This window comes from Sus scrofa, chromosome 6, assembly GCF_000003025.6.
Source record: "Sus scrofa isolate TJ Tabasco breed Duroc chromosome 6, Sscrofa11.1, whole genome shotgun sequence".
NCBI classification, from domain to species: domain Eukaryota; kingdom Metazoa; phylum Chordata; class Mammalia; order Artiodactyla; family Suidae; genus Sus; species Sus scrofa.
This window is the reverse complement of record NC_010448.4, coordinates 106,729,258-106,753,858: the sequence shown is the minus strand read 5'-3', so window position 1 is coordinate 106,753,858 and position 24,601 is coordinate 106,729,258. Positions and strand designations below refer to the sequence as shown.

Genomic DNA, 24,601 nt, shown 5'->3' with positions numbered 1-24,601 from the left:
CACCCATGTCATGTGGAAGTTCCCAGGCCAGGGATTGAATGTGCACCACAGCAGTGACTGAAGCCAGTACAGTGACAGCACTGGATATTTAACCTCCTAAGCCACAGGAGAACTCCAAGTCTTTTTTCTCCCCCCACTGTTTTTGTGTGTGTGTGTGTGTGTGTGTATTTTTCTTTCCCCTTTTTTGAGTCCCCTTTTTTCCCCTCCATCTCTCCATCTCCTGGTACTGCCAGTTTCTGCTTCTTGAGGGATTCTGTGGCTTAAGTAGAGCTGTTGCTTGCTTGGTTTTTCTGGTTTCCTCTTCTAGTTTAGGATTAAGTTTTTTCTTGAGTCTGAAGTTTTTTTGTCCTTTTTTGTAGCTTCTATACTGTTTATTTTTATCATTTACACTTTCGTTTTTTGTCCTTCAGGCTTAGGGTTTTGTTTTGTTTTAATGCTTTTTGTTTTTTAGTAGATAGCACATGATAGAGGTAAATACTGTGTGTTTAAACCTGCCTTTTTAACTATGTGTTACCGTTTTTCTATGTATATAGATATTTATGTGCAGTTTTTCCTTAAAATAGGATTTTACCACTTAACCATGGTATGTCTGCATTATGAATTTTTTGGTATTTTTAAAACTTTTTCTAAAACATAAAATGGGAGTTTGCCGGTAGTCTTGTGGTTAAGGATCTGGCATTGTCACTGCTGTGTCATGGGTTTCATCATGACCTGGCAACGTTTTCATGCCATGGGCACAACCAAAAAAACAAACCACAAAACAGATTTCATCAATGAAATAGAAAAGTGTATTTTGTTGGATGCATGTACCATAGTTTACTTCAGGTTAGAAATACTGAAGTTCTGTGTATAAATTGAATTCTGAAGACAAATGGTAGAACAGGTTAAAATTATGGAGTATAGATTAATATAGTAATAGATTTGAGAGGTGAATGATTACATCTTTCCTTTATACCTCTTTTTTAAAATATTTTTTCTTTTAGGTGCTGTGAAATGTGTTAAAAGGAAATTATAAGGAATGATTTTGTCAAATTTTTATGAGTTATGGTGGCTGAAAGATCAATTCAGTCTTGGGGGAAAGGAACTGTAAGTAACCTCAAGAAATAGACTGACTTTTCCACTAGTCTTTGCTTATATACGACAGATTATTGATTTATTTATAAGATTGTACCCGGGATACTTTTATCTTAGCCTTATGTATACAGACTAAATAATTCAAAAAGAGAATTTAGATTTTATGTAAATCATGGTTGTTTCTGTATAGTATTAGTATTGCCAAATTTCTTAGATTGTGCAAAATTTAATTTTTTTTTTTAATTTTTCAGAAATGCCAGCACAAAAGGAAATCTCTATTAATAGAGTATTTTATTAAACGGGAGTGGTTAGATAAGAATTTTAAGCCAACAGACTTAGCAAACAAGGAGAGAAACGTGTTAGCTGTAAGACATGTTTCCAGTGAATCAAAGTCCAGTAACTGTAGACTTCAGAAGAAAAAAGTTTTCAAAAACTTTTTCAAAACAGACAAGTCAGTGATAAATAACTCCTTCAGTAATAGGGCTAGGCCTGAAAACTAATATTAATTGAAAATTTAACAAAACAAATCAAATTTGAGTGAAACATTTTTCATAAAAAGTTCTAAAAATAGAACTAATTTAAATTAGATTTAAAATTTCCACAAATTTCTATTACCTTGTCCAAAATAAGGCAAATATATTTTAGCCTTCATGCCAGCTTTTCTCATGTCATAAGGATGACAGAAATCTTAGCAAACTAGTATTTTTTGTTGAAAAAGTATATCAGTATCAGCTAAAATTGATTTTTAAGACCTGCTCTTCAGTAGTAACAGTAGACATTCAGCATTTACACCTACTGGAACACAAAAATTTCAAAAATTACTCAGAAAAAGAGGACCGTACTCAGGAATGATGTCCATTCAGGAGAAATCAAAAGAAAATTCCTCTAGTGCTATTACAAAGAGTGAAGATAAGAATCTAGAAACACAAATTCAAGATTCTCAAAAGACTCCAGCAAAAAAACCAGGTCCAAAGGAAGCTGTAAAATCACTGGTTAATTCTTCCAATAAAAGTAGAACAAATCAGTCTGAATTAGGAACATGTATGAGTACAAGGTCAGCATCCAGTGATAAAAAACCTGGTAAATCAATTAATAAAAATATGGTGACTGTAAAGGGACATTCACAACAAGAATCTATAAAAAAGAAATTGTCTCAGAAAAAATCAGTGCATGAAACCCCTAAATCACATGAACAGCTTAATAGGAGATCACAAAGACTACAACAGTTAACAGAGGTTTCAACAAGGTCTCTGCGTAGTAGAGAAATTCATGGTCAAGTTCAAGCAGCTAAACAAAGTTTGCCATCAACAAGGAAAGAGCACTGTAGCAATACTCAAAGTAAATCTAATAAAGTTAAAACAAATCAGAAACATGTGAAAAGAAAAGTACTGGAAATAAACTCGGATTCTAAAGAGGATGAAAATTCTGTAATGAATGAAGTAATAAATTCCCCCAAAGGAAAAAAACGCAAAATAGAGCCTCAGACAGCTTATACTTGTAGTTCTCAGTGCATAAAAGAATCTGAAAAGTGTCTTCAGAAGAATACTAGAAAAGAGGAAACAAAATCTGTGCCTGTAACAACTTCTGAGATAAAAAGATCAAAAAAGGCTACTTCAGTGGTATCTAAAAAGAATGAGATGAAGAAGTCAGTTCATACACAAGTGAATACTAGTGCAAAACCCCAAAAAAGTCCACAGCCGTCAGTGCCTGAACAAAGTGTAGATAATGAGCTGGAGCAAGCAGGAAAGAGCAAACGAGGGAGCATTCTCCAGCTCTGTGAAGAAATTGCTGGTGAAATTGAGTCAGATACTGTAGAGGTAAAAAAAGAATCTTCGCAAATGGAAAATATAAAGGAGGAGAAGCCTACAGAAATAAAATTGGAAGAGACCGATACAGAAAGACAGATACTTCATCAGAAGGAAACAAATCAGGATGTTCAGTGTAATCGTTTCTTCCCCAGTAGAAAAACAAGGCCTGTGAAATGTATACTAAATGGAATAAACAGCTCAACTAAAAAGAACTCGAACTGGACTAAAATTAAGCTCTCAAAATTTAATTCTGCACAGCAGAATAAATTAGACACTCAAGTTTCCCCTAAATTGGGCTTATTACGAACCAATTTTTCACTACCACCGTTAGAAATGCATCATCCAGTGACTCAGAGTACATTTTTAGGGTCAAAATCATATGATGATAAAAAGAAAGCTTGCCAGCAGGAAGAAATGAAAGAAATTAATTCTGAGGAAGTTAATGATATTACGGTTGAAATTAATAAAACCACAAAAAGGGCTCCTGAAAATTGTCATTTGGATAATCAGATAAAGCCACCTCCTGACCAACCGCTGGATAACCAGAAGAAAGATTCTTTTGAATCAACCCCAGATAAGGTAATCTCCTTTCATTATGTACTTAGAGGTGTCTGAGTACTCTCTGATAAGAAATAAGTGTTTACAACATATTTTAGCATAAGAATTGTGTCGTAAAAGATTGAAGAGTCATTTATTAAGGAATTCTATTCAGTTGTTAGCAAGAGTTTTATTAACTCAGTCTAGTAGTGAGTAATAGAATTTACTGACTCCTTTAGAGATCTTACATTTACATGAATGGTTTCCTCATTTTCACCCTTATTTTCACTTACGTGAAGCATAAACCTTTTGAATTCTAGCTTCTCTTTCATTTAATACACACCTGGTTTCCTTTTTCTATTAATTGTAACCACAGAAAGTGTTTCACAGTGAATGACTAAAATGTAGAACTTAAACTTGGGGCACTTCCTTTTTTTTTTCTGGTTCTACAACCCCCGCGCCCTCAGAATACTACAGAGGCCAGATTTTTTTTATTTTAATAAAGATTTTTATTTTTTCCATTACAGCTGGTTTACAGTGTTGTGTCAGTTTTCTACTGTACAGCAAGGTGACCCAGTCACACATACATGTATACAGTCTTTTTTCTTACATTATCATGCTCCATCGCAAGTGACCAGATACAGTTCCCAGTGCTATATAGCAGGGTCCCATTGCTTATCCATTCCAAAGGCAATAGTTTGCATCTACTAACCGCAAACTCCAGTCCATCCAACTCCCTCTCCCTCCCTCTTGGCAACCACAAGTCTATTCTCCATGTCCGTGATTTTCTTTTCTGTGGAAAGGTTTATTTGTGCCATGTATTAGATTCCAGATATAAATGATATCATATGGTATTTGTTGTTATCTTTCTGGCTTATTTCACTTAGTATGAAAGTCTCTAGTTCCATCCATGTTTCTGCAAATGGCATTATTTTGTTCTTATTTATGGGTGAGTAGTATTCCATTGTGTAGTATTCCACATCTTCTTAATCCATTCATCTGTTGATGGACATTTAGGTTGTTTCCATGTCTTGGCTACTGTGAATAGTGCTGCAATGAACATGCAGGTGCATGTGTCTTTTTCAAGGAAAGTTTTGTCTGGATATATGCCCAAGAGTGGGATTGCTGGGTCATATGGTAATTCTGTTTTCTAAGGTACCTCCAAACTGTTTTCCATAGTGGTTGTTCCAGTTACCTTCCCACCAACAGCGAAGGAGAGTTCCCTTTTCTCCACACCCCCTCCAGCATTTGTTATTTGTGGACTTCTTTTTTTTCCTTTTTTTTTTTGTCTTTTTGTCTTTTCTAGGACCGCTCCTGCAGCGTATGGTGGTTCCCAGACTAGGGGTTGAATCAGCTGTAGCCACCGGCCTACGCCAGAGCCACAACAACACGGGATCCGAGCTGCGTCTTCAACCTATACCACAGCTCATGGCAAAGCTGGATCCTTAACCCACTGAGCAAGGGCAGGGATCGAACCTGCAACCTCATGGTTCTTAGTTGGATTCGTTAACCACTGCGCCACGACGGGAACTCCTTGTGGACTTTTTAATGATGGCCATTCTGACTGCTTTGAGGTGGTATCTCATGGGAGTTTTGATTTGCATTTGTCTTAATGATCAGTGATGTTGAGCATTTTTTCATGCGTCTGTTGGCTATCTATATATCTTCTTTGGAGAAATGTCTGTTCAGGTCTTTTGCCCACTTTTCAATTGGGTTGTTGGCTTTTCTTGCTGTTAAGTTGTATAAGTTGTTCGTATATTTTAGAGATTAACCCTTGTCCGTTGCATCATTTGAAACTATTTTCTCCCATTCTGTAATTTGTCTTTTTGTTTTTTTTTTTAATGGTTTCCTTACAGAGGCCAGAATTAAACTTGTGCGTGCCATTCATATTTGACAAAAACTAACATTTTATTGACTTTAGGTCTTTTAAGGTAAGAAAAGTACCTTACAGATGTAAAGACCATACTTCCCTCTGCTTCCCATTCACCTCTCTCTCCAGAATTAAACATGCTCCTAAAATTGGTGTGGAGCTTTTGTTTTTTATTTTCATGACTTTGCTGTGTATATATGACTATATATCTATAAAGAATACTTAGCATTGTTTGTATTTTAAATGTTTACCTAAATGCTCACATAGTTTGTGTGTATCTTATATATGTATTTTGCAACTTGATTTTGATATTGATACATGGGTATTTTAATTGCTATAAATGAACATACCACGGTTTATTTATGCATTCCCCTGTTAAAGTACTTTAGGATGGTTTCCAACTTTTTCTTTTTCCGTAGATATTAGCAATGTGATTGGTATCACAGAATGATCAGGAAATGTGGTGGTGACCATATCAGTTCAAGTAGTGCCTCCTGCATCTAAAACACTGTGCTGGGAGTTCCTGTCGTGACGCAGTGGTTAACGAATCTGACTAGGAACCACGAGGTTGCGGGTTCGGTCCCTGGCCTTGCTCAGTGGGTCGAGGATCTGGCGTTGCCATGAGCTGTGGTGTAGGCTCAGATCTCGAGTTGCTGTGGCTCTGGCATAGGCCGGTGGCTATGGCTCCGATTAGACCCCTAGCCTGGGAATCTCCGTATGCCGCGAGAGCGCCCCTAGAAAAGGCAAAAAACCAAAAAAGTAAAAATAAATAAATAAATAAAACACTGTGCCGATAAGGCTAGAGAAGATGATCTGTTTCCTGCCTTTAAGGAATTTACACTGTAGTCGTCACTTGGAGATCTTCCCTTCAACACTAGGATGTTTTGTTCAGCCATCATAATACCTTTTGTTTAATGAACACTGCTTCTTTTTTGGCAAAGGGGAGCTGCATGTAATTATCACCACATTCTACAATCTGAGTTCTATTATCCACATATATTACAGGTGAGGAGAGTGAGGCTTAAGAGATTGAAGTCATTTATTTGAGTAACATTTAAGTTTTGGGGTCAGGATTTAAACTGAGATTGTCTGGCTTCAGAGTCTAGCTTGATTTATACTTGGGGAGGTAGGAGAATGTAAAAAGAAACCTTATTACATCACTTGAAAACTTTCTGTGGCTGCCTGTAATTTTGCTCTTTTTATTATATGGTGTTAATCTCAGCCGTACTGAAAAATGTTGATGGTTGGTAAGGCTAAGAATCTGATAGGCTTTCGTGACTGGCAGTGACACAGTCATACATATATTTCTTTTTTTTTTTTTTTCTTTTCCCACTGTACAGCAAGGGGGTCAGGTTATCCTTAGATGTAAATATTTCTTATATTATCTTCCATCTGGTTTATCTCAAGAGACTGGATATAGTTTCCTCTGCTATATGGTAGGACCTCCTTGCTTATCCATTCTAAATGTAATAGTTTGTATTTACTAACCCCAAACTCCCAGTTCATCCCACTCTCTTCCCTTCCCCCTTGGCAGCCCCAAGTCTGTTCTCTCTGTGTGCCTATTTCTGTTTTGTAGGTAGATTCATTTTGGCCATATTTTAGATTCCACATGTAAGTGATGTCATATGGTATTTGTCTTTCTTTTTCTGACTTACTTCACTTAGTGTGAGAATCTCTAGAGAATCTCTAGTTGCATTCATGTTGCTGTAAATGGCATTATTTCATTCTTTTTTTTTTTAAGAGGCTGCTCCCGTGACATATGGAGGTTCCCAGGCTAGGGGTCTAATCAGAGCTATAGCTGCCGGCCTACGCCACAGCTCGCGGCAACACCAGATCCTTAACCCACTGAGCAAGGCCAGGGATCGAACCTGCAACCTCATGGTTCCTAGTCGGATTTGTTTCCGCTGCTCCATGATAGGAACTCCTCATTCTTTTTATTTTATCTGAGTAGTATTTCATTGTATGTATATACCACATCTTCCTAATCCATTCCTCTCTTGATCGACATTCAGGTTGTTCCATGTCTTGGCTATTGAGAATAGTGCTGCAGTGAATAGGGTGCAGGTATCTATTTGAATTACAGTTTTGTCTGAATATATACCCAAAAGTGGGATTGCTGGATCATATGGTAGTTCTATATTTAGTTTTCTGAGTAACCTCCATACTGTTTTCTGTAGTGGTTGTACCAGTTTACATTCCCACCAACAGTGTAGGAGGATTTCCTTTTCTCCACACCCTCTCTAGCATTTGTTATTTGTAGTCTTATTAAGGATAGCCATATTGGGAGTTCCCATCGTGGTGCAGTGGTTAACGAATCCGACTAGGAACCATGAGGTTGCGGGTTCGATCCCTGCCCTTGCTCAGTGGGTTAACGATCCGGCGTTGCCGTGAGCTGTGGTGTAGGTCGCAGATGCGGCTCGGATCCTGCGTTGCTGTGGCTCTGGCGTAGGCTGGCAGCTACAGCTCCGATTCGACCCCTAGCCTGGGAACCTCCATATGCCGCGGGAGCGGCCTAAGAAATGGCAAAAAGACAAAAAAAAAAAAAAAAAAAAAAAAAAAAAAAAGGATAGCCATATTGGAGTTCCTGTTGGCTCAGTGGTAATGAACCTGACCAGTATCCATGAGGATGAGGGTTCAATCCCTGTCCTCGCTCAGTGGGTTAAGGATCCGATGTTGCTGTGAGCTGTGGTGTAGGTCGAAGATGCGGCTTGGATCTGGTGTTGCTGTGGCTGTGGCCGGTGGCTGTAGCTCTGATTGGACCCCTAGCCTGGGAACTTCCATATGCCATGGATATGGCCCTAAAAAGACCAAAAAAAAAAAAAAAAAAAAAAAAAAAGAATAGCCATTTTGACCACTCAGGGTGGTATCTCATTGTAGTTTTGATTTACATTTTGCTTGTAATTAGTGATGTTGAGTATTTTTTCATGTGCCTCCTGGCCATCTGCATGTCTTCTTTGGAGAAATGTCTGTTAAAGTCCTTCTGACCATTTTTTGACCTTTTTTTTTTTTTTTTTTTTGCGATTGAATGGTATGAGTTGTTTGTATATTTTGAAGATTAAGCCCTTGTCAGTTGTATTGTTTGCAACTATTTTCTCCCATTCTATAGGTTCTTTTCATTTTTTTTTTTTTTATGGTTTCCTTTGCTGTGCCAGAGCTGGTAAGTTTGTTTAGGTCCCATTTGTTTATTTTTGTTTTTATTTCTTTTTTTTTCTTTGCTTTTTAGGGCTGCACCTGCTGCATATTGAAGTTGTCAGGCTAGAGGTCAAATTGGAGCTATAGCTGATGGCCTACACCACAGGGATGTGGGATCCGAGCCATGTCTGCAACCTACATCATAGCTCACGGCAACATTGGATCCCCTACCCATTGAGTGAGGCTAGGGATTGAACCACATCTCATGGATACTAGTCAGATTTGTTTCCACCGTGCCAAAATAGTAACTCCTTTGTTTTTATTTCTGTTGCTTTGGGAAATTAACCTAAAACATTTGTACAGTTTGTGTCAGAGAATGTTTTGCTAATGTTCTCTTCTAGTTTTATGGTGTCATGTTTAAATCTTGAAGCCGTTTTGAGGTTTTTTTGTTTGTTTGTTTGTTTGTTTTTGTCTTTTTAGGGCTGAACTTGCAGCATATAGAGGTTCCCAGGCTAGAGGTTGAATTGAAGCTGCTGCTGCCAGACTATGCCACAGACACGGCAACATGGGATCTGAGCTGCGTATGTGATCTACACCATCGCTCACAGCAATGCCAGATTCTTAACCCACTGAGCAAGGCCAGGGATCCAACTTGAGTTAGTGTGGATATTAGTCACGTTCGTTACCACTGAGCCATGACGGGAACTCCTTTTTTGGAATTATTTTTCTGCGTGGTGTTGAGAGTTTCATTGATTTACATGCAACTGTTCAGTTTTCCCAGCACCACTTGCTAAAGAGACTATTTTCCATTTATAGTCTTGCCTCATTTGTCAAAGATTACTTGACTGTAGGTGTCTGGGTTTATTTCTGGGCTCTCTATTCTGTTCCATTGATCTGTATGCCTCTTTTTGTACCAGTACCATACTGTCTTGATTACTGTAGCTTTGTAATACTGTATGGGAGAGTTATGCTTCCTGCTTGTTTTTTTTTTTCCCCCTCAGAATTGCTTTGGCAATTCTGGGTCTTTTACGGTTCCATATAAACTTTTGGATTATTCTGATTTTGTGAAAAATGTAATGGTTAATTTGATGAGGATTGCCTTAAATCTGTAGATTGCTTTGGGTACTATAGTCGTTTTAACAATATTAGTTATTCCAATCCAGGAGCATGGTATAGCTTTCCATTTCTTTGAATCCTCTTTAATTTCCTTGATTAATGTTTTATAGTTCTCAGCATATAAGTCTTTCACCTCTTTGGTCAGGTTTAATTCATAGGTCTTTAATTTTTTGGGGTGCGATTTTATAAGGTATTTTTTTTTATATATTACTTTTCTAATATTTCATTGTTAGTATACAGAAATGCAACTGAGGAGTTCCTGTTGTGGCTCAGTGGTAATGAACCAGACTAGTATCTGTGAGGATGCAGGTTCAATCTCTGGCCTCACTCAGTGGGTTAAAGATCCTGCCTTGCTGTGAGCTGTAGTGTACATTGCTGATGTGGCTTGGATCCTGGGTTGCTGTGGCTGTGGTGTAGGCTGACAGCTACAGCTTCCATTTGACCTCTAGCCTGGGAACTTGCTGTGGGTGTGGCCTGAAAAAGCAAAACAAATGATTATTTTAAAAAAAAGAAACGCAACTGATTTCTGAATGTTAGTCTTGTATCCTCCTACTTTGCTGAATTCACTGATCATTTTGAGTCATTTTTGTGTGGCGTCCTTAGGGTTTTCTATCATGTTATCTGCATATAGTGACAATTTTATCTCTTCTCTTCCAATTTGGATACCTTTTATTTCTTTTATTCATCTGATTGCTGTGGCTAGGACTTTCGATATCATGTTGAATAGAAGTGTTGAGATTTGGCATCCTTGTCTTGTTCCAGATTTTAGTGGGAAGGCTTTAGCTTTTCTCTGTTTAGCACTGTATTTGCTGTGGGTTTATCATAAGTGATTTTTACTATATTGAGATATGTTCCTTCTGTACCCACTTTGGTAAGAGGTTTTTTTTGTTTGTTTTTGTTTTTTTGTTTTTTTTTTGTATGGTTGGGTTTTCATTGTTTGTCTCAAGGTTTTTTTTTTTTTTTTTTTGCTTTTAAATACTTTTGTTATTTCTTTCTTTTTTTTTTTTTCCAAGGTATTTTTAAATTTCCTTTGTGATTTCCTCATTGACTTTTTTTTTTTTTTTTTTTTTTTTTTGTAGCATGTTTAGTCTCCATGTAGTCATTTTTTTCTCATATAATTTTCTGTGGTTGATTTCTGGTTTCATGCCATTATGGTCAGAGAATATGCTTGAAATAATTTTTATGCTATTAAGTTTTTTGAGGTTGGTGTCATGCCCCAGTATGTGGTCAGTCCTAGAGAATATTCCATGTGCAGTTGAATGTATATTCTGTTTTTCTTTTTATATATAATGTCCTGAAAATATCAGTTAAGTCTAGCTGTTCTATTGTGTCATTTAGGATGTCTGCCTTACTGATTTTCTGTCTAGAAGACCTGTCCATTGATATGAATGGGGGAGTTCCCGTTGTGGCGCAGTGGTTAACGAATCTGACTAGGAACCATGAGGTTGCGGGTTCGATCCCTGCCCTTGCTCAGTGGGTTAAAGATCCGGCGTTGCCATGAGCTGTGGTATAGGTCGAAGACACGGCTCGGATCCCGAGTTGCTGTGGCTCTGGTGTAGGCCGGGCGGCTGCAGCTCCGATTGGACCCCTAGCCTGGGAACATCCGATATGCCGCGGGAGCGGCCCAAGAAATGGCAAAAAGACAAAGAAAAAAAAAAAAGATATGAATGGGGTGTTAAAGTCTCCCTACTGTTACTGATTATCATCAATTTCTCCTTTTATATCTGTTAGCATTTGCTCTTATATTAGGGACACACACACACACACACACACAGACAGACACACACACACACTTTGTGCTTTTTAGGGCCACACCTGAGGCATATGTAGGTTCCCAGGCTAGGGTCAAATTAGAGCTGTAGCTGCTGGCCTATACCAGAGCCACAGCAACACCAGATCCGAGCCGCATCTGCAACCCTACACCACAGCTCACGGCAACGCCAGATCCTTAACTCACTGAGCGAGGCCAGGGATCGAACCCAAATCCTCATGGATACTAGTCGGCTTAGTTTCCCACTGCTCCACAACAGTAACTCCAGGGGTATATACATTGATGTGTATAATATCCTCTTCTTAAATTGACCCTTTTATCATTAAATAGTGTCCTTTATCTTTCTTTATGGCTTTTGTTTGAAAGTCTGTTTTGTCTGATATGGGTATTGTGACTCCCACTTTCGTGTCACTTCCATTCACATGAAATATCCTTTTCCATCCCCTAACTTTCAGTTTATATGTGTCCTTTGCTTTAAGGTGAGTCTCTTGTAGGCGTATTGTAGGCTCTTGTTTTTTTATCCAGTCTGCCACTTTGTGGCTTTTTTTTTTTTTTTTTTTTTTTGCTTTTTGGGGCTGCACTCTCAGCATATGGAAGTTCCCAGGCTAGGGGTCAAATTGGAACTATAGCTACTGGCCTACACCACAGCCACAGCCACTCTGGATCTGGGCCGCATCTGTGACCTATACTATAGCCCAGGGCAATGCCGGATCCTTAACCCACTGAGGGAGGCCAGGAATCGAACCTGCATCCTCATGGATCCTAGTTGTTTTGTTACTGCTGAGCCACGATGGGAACTTCCCACTCTGTTTCTTTTGATTGGAGCATTCGTCTATTGACATTTAAGGTACTTATTTTATTGATAAATAAGTATTTATGGCCATTTTAAACCTTGTATTCCAGTTGATTCTGTTTCTCTTTTTTTTTTTTTTTTTTGTTTGAATCTATTGTTTGTTTTTGATTTGTGGTTTCCCACTTTTTCAGGTATGTTAACACCTTCCTATATCTGCTTGCTTTAGACTGATAGTCATATGGGCTTAAACATATTCTAAAAAAAGTCCAGATTTTCTTACTCTCCTTCCCCACATTTTATGATTTTGGGTTTTTTTTTTGGCATCTTCATGGTTATCCTTTTGCTGTTTTTTGTGTTTATCATTGTTTTCACAAATAAGTTTTCTTTCTTTTTTTGAGCTATATGGTGGCTTAAGTGATTACTTTCCAGTTGTGATTTCCCACATCTTCTTACTTCTTTGCTATTTAGGAGAGACCTTTCAGTATTTCTTTTAGGATAGGTTTAGTATTGCTGTATTTCTTTATTCTTTAGTTTTTGTTTGTCTGAGAAATTATTTTTTTTTTCTTTTAGATATTTTTTATTTCTCCTATTTTAACTGATAATCTTTCTAGGTAGAGTATTCTAGCCAATTTTCCCCTTTAGAACTTTGAATATATCTTGCCACTCTTCTGGTCTGTAGCATTTCTGTAGAGAAATCAGCTGATAGCCTTATGGCAGTTCCTTTGTAGTTAACTCTTTGTTTTTCTCTTGCTGCCCTTTTAATTCTCTCATCCTTAACTTTTGCCATTTTTATTATAATATGTCTTGGTGTAGGTCTGTTTGGGTTCAACTTGTTTGGGGCCTTCTGTACTTCCTGTATGTGCATATCTGTTTCCTTCTTTAGATTTGGAAAGTTTTCAGTCATAATTCCTTCAAATATATTTTTGATCCCCTCTTTTTTTTTTCTCCTTCTGGAATCCCTCTTATGCATTGATTGGCATGCTTTATATTATACCATAGATCTTTTATAGTCTGTTCATTTTTTTTCCATTTGGCTTTTTGTCAGCTGTCCTTATTAGGTGACTTCCATTGTTCTATCTTCCAAGTCACTTATTTGTTCCTCTGCACTGTTCATTCTGCTATTCAATGCCTTTAACTCAGCTTTTGTCTATGCAAATGAATTTTGTTATTTTTCTTGGCTCCTCATTATAGTTTTTAGTTTTTTGGGGGGTCTTTTTTCTTTTAGGACCTCACCCATGGCATATGGAGTTTCCCAAGCTAGGGGTCCAGTTGGAACTGTAGCCACTGGCCTATGCCAGAGCCACAACAATGCCACATCTGAGCCATGTCTATGACCTACACCACAATTCATGGCAATGCTGGATCCTTAACCCACTGAATGAGGCCAAGGATTGAACCCGTGTCCTCATGGATGCTAGTTAGGTTCACTAGCTGCTGAGCCATGACAGGAACTCCAGTTTAGTTCCTTTTAAAAGTAAACTGTGTTACCATTGATATCCATTCTTATTTCTTTCAGTATTTTCAGTGCTTCCTTTCTGAACTCAGAATCTGTTAGACTGCAGAGATCTGCTTCATTGCTCCTTCAGGGGAATTCTGTTCTTTTAACTGGTATTGGTTCCTGTGCTTCTTCATTTTGCTTATATTTTTCTTACTCTGAGTTTAGGGAAAACAGTTACTGTAGTGTGGGAGGGCGATTTATATGTGGGAAGATCCCTGAGTTTCTCGTGAGGGCTTACTGTATTTTTTGGCACGAGAGCTGCTTTTGGTTTGGATGCTTACTGTCTCTTTTCTCAGTGTTTGCAGGCTATTATCCACTTAATAGGGGTGTGATGGTGCACAGCCTGCCTGTGCTTCCAGGGAGGTGGGGGACAATGGGCGGTTCCTGCAGGTGTCACTTGGTCACTGGGCCTTGATGGTGGTGGGGACCCATGGGAGATGGCAGCGGTACCTGGGGTCCTTGGCAGCAGTAACGGCATGGCTTTTGAGTGCTCAGTGAGGTGAGGGCAATGGGTGGAGCTCAGTTCAAGACCTTCTACTTGCAACCCCTGAGGTGACTTGGGGCTGTAAGCGGTGCCTGGTCTCAGGACCCTTAGTGGTGGCAGGCCTTTCCTACCTCAGGAGTCTGAGATGGCTGCAGCCATTTGCTGCCCCTGTGGCCCACGCAAGACGTGCCTTGTCACCTGAGAACATGTGCATGCATAGAGAAAGAAGTTCCTATGATGGTCCAGGCCCCCCTCCCCCAATATTCCCCAACAGTGGTGCCTTGCTTCTTTGGCAGGCCCAGGCCCTCTCCCTTGCTTCCTGAGTTGTGGCATACTTCTGTTTCCATATAGCCAACCCCGGTTGTCTCCTGGGAACTGAATCTCGGCACCCAGCCCCCACCTGAATGTCTTAGGCTGTGGTGGGCTGGATGGTAGTACCAACTGTCTGTGCAGCTTTCTCTTTCCTTTGCCCTTCTCAGACTAGATACTGTGCTTTTCTCTGAGTCCCAGTTGAACTCCCATCAATTAGGTGGCTTCCCAGGGTGCAGATTCCTTTCCTCTTTCACAGCTCCCTCTGAGGAGTGCTGGTCCCATCCTGATTCCTTTTTTTTCCCTTCTCTCTCTCTTTTTCCCTTTTGTTCTATCCAGTTATATGGAGGGTTTCCTGCCCTGAAGTCTCAGGTCTTCTGTCAGCATTCAGTAGATGTTCATTGTGAATTGTTCTACATTGTTCTACATGTAGTTTTTTGGTTTTTTTATTTTTTTGTTTTTTTGTTTTTTTTGATGTGTTTGTGGGAGGCGAGCTCCATGTCCTGTTCCTCTCCATGATTTGTGTTTGTTTGTTTGTTTTGTCTTTTTGCCTTTTCTAGGGCTGTACCCACAGTATATGGAGGTTCCCAGGCTAGGGGTTCAATTGGAGCTGTAGCTGCCAGCCTACACCAGAGCCACAGCAACAAGGGATCCGAGTCGCGTCTGTGACCTACACACAGCCCACAGCAACACCGGATCCTTAACCCACTGAGCAAGGCCAGGGATCGAACCTGCAACCTCATGGTTCCTAGTCGGATTTGTTAACCACTGAGCCATCGTGGGAACTCCCATCATTTGTTTTTTAAACTGGTAATTTAACTGACTTTCTAATGAAGATAAGCAATGTGTCATTGTTCTTGTTTTTAATTTTTCTTGCCCTCCCTCCTTTTGTCTTTTTAGGGCCACACCTGCAGCATATGTAAGTTTTCAGGCTAGGGGGCCAATTTGGAGCTGCAGCTGCCGGCCTATACCACAGCCACAGCAACGCAGGATCCAAGCCATGTTTGCACCATACACCAGAGCTCTTGGCAGTGCCGGATCCTTAACCCACTGAGCAAGGCCAGCGATCAAACCTGCAGCTTCATGGATACTAGTCAGGTTCATTACCACCAAGCCATGACAGGAACTCCAGTTTTTCTGCTTGTTATGACAAAAAAAGTTCATTCTTAAAAAATGTAATGTTCAAAAAAATGTTGCCTGTTACAATAGATACATATGTACACCTGTACACACATAAAGTAATTGTTTACCTCTTCATTTCTATTTCTCTGAAATAACTAATGTTGATAGATTTTGTAGTATTTTCTTTTGGTAGTTATTGAACATCTGCTTTGACAGTGTTCTGATTTAGGAGTTCTTGGGAATACAAAGATAAATATAATAGTGGTCTTTGCTCATTTTTTTTTAAATGACTGCACCATGACATATGGAAGTTCCTGGGCCAAGAATCAAATTTGAGCCACAGTTGCAACTTATGTCACAGCAATGCTGGATTCTTTAACCCAGTGTGCCAGGCTGGGGATCGAACCCCTGTGCCACTGCAGCTATCCTGGAGCTGTTGCAGTTGACTCTTAATCCCCCTGCACCACAGTGGGAACTCCTTTGCTTTTGAGTTATAGATTAAAAAACAATTCAAAATTGGAAGTGATATGGGTATGAAAAACAGAAGGTGGAGAAAAGGGATAGAAAAACTTGGAGGAGACTTCATGGAAGAGGTTAATATTTAAGTACTGACTTGAATTTACACAGGCTGTAAGGTGTTCTAGATCAGCACTATCCAGTATAACAATAATGTGAGCCACATAATTGGTCTAAAAATTTTCGGTAGCACATTAGAAAAGAGAAAAGTAATTGGTAAAGTTAATGTATTTTATTTAACTGATGTAAAAATACTGTCATTTTGAGGTATCATAAATTTTAAAAATTGATACAGTGTACCCTTTTTTTGTACTAGTGCATCAAAATCTTGTGTGATTTTCTTGTTTCTTTCTTTCTTTTTCTTTTTGGCTGTGACGTGCAGTGGCTTGATGTGGAATCTCAGTTCCCAGGCCGGGGATAGAACCTGGGCCACAACAGTGAAAATACTGAGTCTTAACCACTAGACCATCGGGGAACTCCCATTATTTTCATTTGTAATCTCAAATCAGTCATATTAAACACATTTCTCATCTCAGTAGTGAGATGTTGCAGTAGCTGTTGTATTGAACAGTGCCACAGTGGGAACTCTGGGAATATTTCTCTTAGGTAAATTTTTCAATCTGGCCTCAAAGCAAATAATAGGAGTTAATGCTAAGACTTGTAAGGCATATCTATGTGAATTACTCTGTGTATAAAGTATTACCTTAGATTTTCTTAGTATAGTGCTAAAATTTACTGGATGTGTTAGGATAAGACTGAAAGGTTAATATAAAAGCAAATATTAATGTTTTGAATTATATATGCTTAGAATTGCAGCCTATGTTTGGAATCCAACCTTGGAAATAATCCAGTGGAAAATACTAGTTCTGTTTCAACTCTGCTCAGTCAAGCAAATGTTGATACAGGGGAGAATAAATTTCCAGGTAATAACTTTGAAAATATTTGTATTTCACAATGGTCAGAGATATTTTTGTCAGTATAACAGGAGACTATATCCACTACCAAATAAGCCTCTTAAATCCTTTTTTTAACGAGTGCTTATGTTTTTCAGCATAATGTGTAATTATCATGATTGTGACCATTCTTTGGGGGAGAATTGCTTCTCTTGATTGCCTTGTTTAAAGTACTTAAGCATGATTCTTTGACTCCCTACCAAAAATTCTTTTGTTTTTGGACCAGAAAGTGTTGCTTAATGAATTGCTTAAATTAGTTGCAGCAGATTACTTCTCAAGTAAAAATGACTGTGCTTTACCACTTCACAGTCTTATCTTTAATGCTTACTCAGTTTTCTATCTTAGTAATTCTTTGAATTAAGGATTTAGTCAAATGCTGCAATTTGTTCACTTAGGCAATAAAAAGCTTTATTTTGTAACCTTATGAAAAATTTTGGATGGTAAGTTATTTGAACTGTTGTTCAGCTCTGTCAAATGAAGCATCAGGAGATATAGAAAATACGTAATTTCTGTTGATTCTTTCTGCTAAAGGAGAGGAATACTTGGAGCAAAATACTGAGTTCAGATGCTTCTATTGCATATCATTTAACTCTTAGTAGGGGAAGGGGAAGTATAGTATGAGTACGAGAAATGCATTTACTTGTTCAAATATAAATTGATTATTGCATTATTTGATTATTAATGTGATTAAAACTCCAGAAACTACAGTTTATTTTAAACAGATGTTTTCATGTATTCCCATTTAGAGACAGTATAATTATATAGGCATTTAAACAATTTCCTTTATTATTCAGTGCTAGTCATTATTGGTGAAATTAGAGGCAGACTATTCATCTACCATTAGTTCTGTGTGGCTCTAAAGCCTTTTGCTTTTTCTCTGAACTGTGGCTTCTAGGAAGAGGGCTCTAATTTTATCAAATGTTGTTTATTAAAAATAAAGCATTTAAGTACGTTGAGTTTTTTCCTTTCTTTTTGATAATTTTTGACCGTGACATGGAGAGCTAGTACAAAGCTTAATACATAACCTGGCTTTTTTGATTAAACCACAGGTTCAGCTCCCAAACAGCACAGTATATTCAATAACCAAACATCTAAGACCAGTGATAACAGGTAAGGTGTTAGTTTATTATAAATATAAATGTGAGAACTTTAGAATTTTATACCTGTTAAATTTGAGTTTGGGGGGATTTTTTTTTCCCTGAAAGGTTATACTACTAACACTCAGTTTTTCACACAGAAAGAGTAATACAAATTCCCTTTTCATTATATTTTTTTCTATGCCTATGCATACTATTTTGTAGCTTGTATTTATTTATTTTTACCTAATGTGTTATGGGCATCTTTTGTACATTCCTCATTCTTTTAAATTCTACGGTAGATTTTATTGTGTGATTGTCCATTGTTTTTTTAACAGTTCTCTATTTTTTTATTTTTGAATTTTTTTTTTTATGGCCGCACCTGTGGCATATGGAAATTCACGGGCTAGGTGGTGAATTGGAGCTGCAGCTGTGGCCTATGCCACAGCCACGGCAACACCTGATCCAAGCTGTATCTGCAACTTGTGCTGTAGCTTGTGGCAATGCTGGATCCTTAGCCCATTGAGCAAGGCTAGGGGTCAAACCCATCCTCACAGAGACAGTATCAGATCCTTACACACTGAGCCACAGTGGGAACTCCTACAGTTCTCTACTTTATAGAGATTTTGGTTGTTTTGATTTATTTCTATCAAAAAAATATACTGCAATAAACACATATTTGTCCACTTATGTGACTATATCTAGGATAAATTAATAGCTATGATACCTAAACTCTATCACCAAATATTCCTGCAAATTGGTTGCGTCTCTTTATTTATTTTTTATTTTTTTTTTTTGTCTTTTTGCCATTTCTAGGGCCGCTCTCCTGTGGCATATGGAGGTTCCCAAGCTAGGGGTTGAATCAGAGCTGTAGCTGCCGGCCTACGCCAGAGCCACAGCAACTCCAGATCCAAGCTGCATCTGCAACCTACACCATAGCTCATGGCAACGCCAGATCCTTAACCCACTGAGAAAGGCCAGGGATCGAACCCACAACCTCATGGTTCTTAGTTGGATTCATTAACCACTGAGCCACGATGGGAACTCCTGGTTGTGTCTTTTTATACTCCCTGCATCATCAGTGTGTGAGAATGCTCTTTTCCCCAAAACCCTGATGATACGGTTATTAGCAACATGTAAAAGTGTTTTCAGTAGATTAAAAGCTTTCTCTTTGTCTTTAATTTCAGAATTAAATTAAATATGACTTGTTTTGCTTTACTGATTACTGAAAACAGCATTTGGGACAAACTATAGTGATTTAAATTGCTAAAACTGAAACTTAAAGCTTATACTCTAGCAAGTATTGCAGTTTTTGTTTGTCAAAAATTAGTTAATTCTTTGGGTTTCCCCCTTTGGTATTTATTTAATTTATTTAATTTATTGTCTTTTGTCCTTTTAGGGCCGCGCCTGAGGCATATGGAGATTCCCAGGCTAGTGGTCTTAGTGGTCTAAGCAGAGCTGTTGCTATGGGCCTACGTCAGAGCCACGCAGGATCCGAGCCGCTTCTTTGACCTACACCACAGCTCAAGGCAACACCGGATCCTTAACCCACTGAGCGAGACCAGGGATCAAACCCGAAACCTCATGGTTCCTTGTTGAATTTGTTTCTGCTGCACCATGGTGGGAACTCCCTCTCTTTGGTTTTTAAAAGGTTATCCCCCCTGGAATTGAACTTCGTCAGTATTATAGAGAAAGTAAGTTATTTTTTTCTACCAGTGATTTGAAATGATATGGATCTATAAAATTTAATAGTTTTTGTTTGTTGTTTGGTTGGTTTTTTAAGGGGGACACCGCCAAATCATTCTTGGCCTAAGTGTAATTCCCATTTGGAGATAAGAATTCCTAGAGACTTGAAACTAAAAGAAGCAGAGAAAGCTGATGAAAAACAGTTGATCATCGTAAGTGTACAACTGACCTTTTTGGTGAAATATTATAAGCATCTTATTTATGAATGTTGTTAAAGAATACATTCATTTTTTTTTTTTTTCCTAAAGAGCCTTTTGGTCACTACAAGTCTTCATTATGGAAATCTTGATATCACAGCCACCGACCCCCCATGATTCCATTCTGTAGCAAATAGTAAAAATTTAAATTTCCACACTTGCAGTTTTATTTACAACAGATTGACAGTTTATTTCACATTTCCTACTTTTTTTTTTTTTTTTTGGTCTCTCATCTTTCTGAGGCCCGCACTCACAGCATATGGAGGTTCCCAGGCTAGGGGTTGAACTGGAACTGCTGGCCCACAGCACAGCCACAGCAAAGCCAGATCCGAGCCATGTCTGCAACCTACACCACAGCTCACGGCAATGCCGGATCCTTAACCCACTGAGCCAGGTCAGGGATCCAGCCTGCAACCTTACGGTTCCTAGTCAGATTTGTTTCTGCTGCGCCACAATGGGAACTCCTCTTACTTTCTGAAATGTATTATTTGATCACTACCATCTTTTAGTAGTTGGTTTAAATTTTAAAGTAACATGGAGCTTAATAAAGTGATTTTAAATATCTATATTTTAGTGAACATTATTTTATATATATATATACATATATATGTATATATATATATGGTGTTTTGTTTTTTGTTTTTGCCTTTTCTAGAGCCGCACCCTCGGCATATGGAGATTCCCAGGCTAGGGGTCTAATTGAAACTGAAGCCACCGGCCTATGCCGGAGCCACAGCAACTCGGAATTGGAGCCGAGGCAACGCCACAGCTCACGGCAACGCCAGATCCCTAAGCCGCTGAGCAAGGCCAGGGATCGAACCCCCAACCTCATGGTTCCTAGTTGGATTTGCTAACCACTACACCACGACAGGAACTCCTGGAACTATATTTTATATGAAGATAAACCATCAGTTAATTTGAAATAGTATATAAGTACTCTACTATTTGGTAGCAAGATGGGAAGGAGAGGGAGATATTTTGACTGATTAAAAATCTCTATTGAGGAGTTCCTCCTCTGGTATAGTGGGCCAAGAATCTGACTGGGGCAGTCAGGTTGCTACAGAGGTGCTGGTTCAGTTCCTGTCCTGGGAACTTCCATATGGCATGGGTGCAGCCATTAAAAAAAAAAAAAGGAGCTCAGTAATAAAAACTGAAGGAATCCAAAGTAATAGTATCATTTAATGTAGTTCCAGTTGACATAATTGGATTTTTTTGTATAGATGATTTATTCTAACTTTAATATGGAAGAATAATTTTGTAAGAATTGTCTAGAAATCTTTGAGGAAGATAGTATGGGAAAAAGTTGTTTCATTGAATTTAATAATGTTTCCCTTGTCAAATCAGTGTAATAGTGAAAAAAAGAATTAGACAAGTAGAATCTAGAGCTGCATTGTCCAGTATGTTAGCTCTGTGTTACTGTTGAGCACTTGAAATGTGGCTTGTCAGAATTGAGGTATGCTCTAAGTGTAAATGTATATGCTACATTTCATTTTTTTTTTTTTTTTTTTAAATGGCTATACCTGTGGCATATGAAAGTTCCCCAGGCTAGGGGTCAAATTGGAGCTACAGCTGAGGCCTATGCCACAACCATGGCAACACAGGATCCTTAACCTTCTGAGTAAGGCCAAGGATTGAACCTGCATCCTCTTGGACACTATGTCAGGTTCTTAACCTGCTATGCCACAATGGGAACTCCTGTATTGCATTTCAAAGATTAGTACAAAAAAGGATGTAAAATATTTCACCAATGTTTAACCTTTTTTTTTTTTTTTTTTTTTTTTTGGGCTTTTGTCTTTTTAGGGCCGCACTCTCGGCATATGGAAGTTCCCAGGCTAGGGGTCTAATAGGAGCTGTTGCTGCCAACCTGTGCCACAGCCACAACAATACCAGATCCAAGCCACATCTGCGACCTATACCACAGCTCATGGCAACACCAGATCCTTAACCCCTTTGATCCCTGTGAGGCCAGGGATCAAACTGCAATCTCATGGTTCCTAGTCGGATTCGTTTCCGCGGTGCCACAATGGGAACGCCTGCTTTTAAATTCTTTAACATGGCTACTACTACATTTAAAGTTACTTTTGTGGGAGTTCCCTGGTGGCACAACAATATAAGGAGCCAACATTGTCACTGCTGTGGCTCTGGTTATTGCTGTGGCATGGTTTTGATCCCTAATCTGGGAACTTCCATGCTGTGGGCATGGCCAATAAACAAATAAATAAATAAATGCTTTTGTGGATCACACTTCTATTGGATAGTGTTGGTCAAGAGTTGATGATGTTAATGATCTTGATAGCATCTAATATTTTTTAATACATGGTTCTATTTGCTCCTCTCATATTAACTAAGTAAAGCCTTATAAAAAGAAGTATGAGTTAGGTATGACTGGTTTTCCATTACCAGTGAGGAAACTGCGGTAAATGCTCACTCATTACTGTGAAAACTGCTTGCTTGAAGAGATATTTGTACACCTTTGTTCGTTGTTCACAATAGCCAAAAGATGGAAGCAGCTAAAGTGTTCATAATTGGACGAATGGCTGAACAAAATGTGGCGTGTATGTATACAGTATAATTTTATGCAGTCTTAAAAAGAAGGGGATTCTGATACATGGTATAATGTGGTTGAGTCTTGAGGACATGATGCTAAGTGAAAGAAGTCAGTCATAAAAAGACAAATACTCTTATGATTCTACTTATATAAGATACCTAGAGTAGTGAAATTTCTAGAGATAGAATAGAATGGTAGTTTTCAGAAGCTGGGGGGGGAGGGGGATTGGGGAACTGTTGTTTAATGAGTATAAAGTTTCAGTTTTGCAAAATAAAAGTAATTCTGCTGATTGGTTACTGGAGTAATGGTGATTATAATCAGTCTTTCATACTTACTTGATGTAGAGAAAGTAGAAAATATTTAATTTTACTTTTTCTCAGGAGTTTCTGATGATATCCAAATATCCTTTAATATAATTGGAGCAAAACCATTAGAGAAAAGATTTTTAAGACACTAAGAAGTCTGTGAAACATTACTACTTCTAAACTTTAGCAGTATTGTTGCAGATATATAGTACATGCTAGTTCTTAATTATAGTGTTTGCTATTTGAGACTTTAGAACTAAGATTGTAGTATTAAGGATATTTATCATTTCCTTTTAATTATTAAATGCTGTGGCGTGAGTGATTACTAAAATGAAAACATTCTTAATAAAATTAATTACACATAGATTTCAAAGATTAACCTGTTTTTGTTATCAGCATTGAGTATTATTTATTTTAAACACTTGTCAATTTATGTGTACATTATAGTGTTAGAGGCTGATGTTCTGGAATTAATTCTTTTAGGAGGAAAAAAACTTGTTTGTTTTTTATAATAGGATGCAGGACAAAAAAGATTTGGAGCAGTTTCTTGTAATGTTTGTGGCATGCTTTATACAGCTTCAAATCCAGAAGATGAAACACAGCATCTGCTTTTCCACAACCAGTTTATAAGTGCTGTCAAATATGTGGTAAGTGGAATTCGTGACTTCTAAAATTCAGAATCATATAAATAGAGATGAATTGCTAGATTTAAATGTCATTAAAATTTTGATTTTAGGAAATAGTAATTTATACAAAGCCCTTGTAGTATATATACAGGCTTACTTTGAAACAAAGCCAAACATAAAAACCAGCAAATGTATTCTGGCTGGTGTATGTTGTGGGATTTTTTAATATAAGTTTTATTTTTAAAGTGTCACTGTACCTCTTTAACAAGTAATGCTTTTCAACTTGGGTATTTAAAAAATTATCTTTGATTTTAATAATTATTAACTGTTGATAAGCCTGTTTAATATTCACTATAGCTTGGCACAACTTTTTATTTGGGGATCGGTAGTATTACATGTTATACCAAATAGATAGTTTTTAATTTCCTTTATTTTTTCTAACATGTGAGTTTTTTAAATGAACTTAAGAGAAAAATTCTTAACTGTTAAAACCTCAAAATCTGTAGTATACTTAAAAAAAATCCCACAAAAGCAAAACTATTTTAGTGTATATATTTTCATGTATGTACATTTGAATCATAACGGGTTATTTAATATTTGTTTCTGGAAGTAGCAAAATTTTAAATAATTTAGAATCATTTCAAATGTCTTGTCCAAATATTAATTTAATATAACTGCCATTTACCCATTTCTGAAATGGAATTTATTTTTATTTTTACATGTTACCTTCAGTACTGTACACTCACATTAATAAGACCTCCAGGATATCTGAACTGAGATCACCAATTCATTTCATATAGGCACCAAATGTTAAAGATTCTTATTGGCTTTAAATTTGTATCCTTACCTTTAGTTGAAGAGTTCATACTCATGTTTTTGTTTATTCAGTTACTTCTTCCCAAGATAGGTGTGGTTTTCTTTTTTTGCTTCCCTTCTATGGTGATCCTTTATATTCCTTATTTTATCTGCTTTTCTACACATAAACCCTCCTGAAGGTGTGTGGTCATAGAAAATTTATAGCTAGATACTGATTTGTTATTTGAAATTTGTACTTTTCCACTTTGACTATATTAATATTCTTTCAACTTGAAAAATATCAGGTAGCTAAATTATAGACAAC

At 37.8% G+C, this 24,601-nt stretch overlaps 1 protein-coding gene across 5 annotated transcripts in view; it reads left to right on the top strand.

Moving 5' to 3' along the window:
- Nucleotides 1–24,601, top strand: part of ESCO1 (establishment of sister chromatid cohesion N-acetyltransferase 1) — a 91,471-nt gene that overhangs the window by 35,587 nt on the left and 31,283 nt on the right. For 4 of the 5 annotated variants that reach the window (XR_002345054.1, XR_002345055.1, XM_021096164.1 and 1 more), the window contains exons 3-8: nucleotides 984–1,086; nucleotides 1,326–3,461; nucleotides 16,839–16,953; nucleotides 18,033–18,093; nucleotides 19,843–19,957; nucleotides 23,371–23,502. Coding sequence is in view for 3 of the 5 variants with exons in the window: in XM_021096164.1 (XP_020951823.1) it covers nucleotides 1,923–3,461; nucleotides 16,839–16,953; nucleotides 18,033–18,093; nucleotides 19,843–19,957; nucleotides 23,371–23,502 (1,962 nt within the window). In the remaining 2 variants the exon portion in view is untranslated. Of the gene's footprint in view, nucleotides 1–983; nucleotides 3,462–16,838; nucleotides 16,954–18,032; nucleotides 18,094–19,842; nucleotides 19,958–23,370; nucleotides 23,503–24,601 lie in introns of all 5 variants that reach the window. The other variant, XM_021096165.1, reaches the window with a different exon arrangement.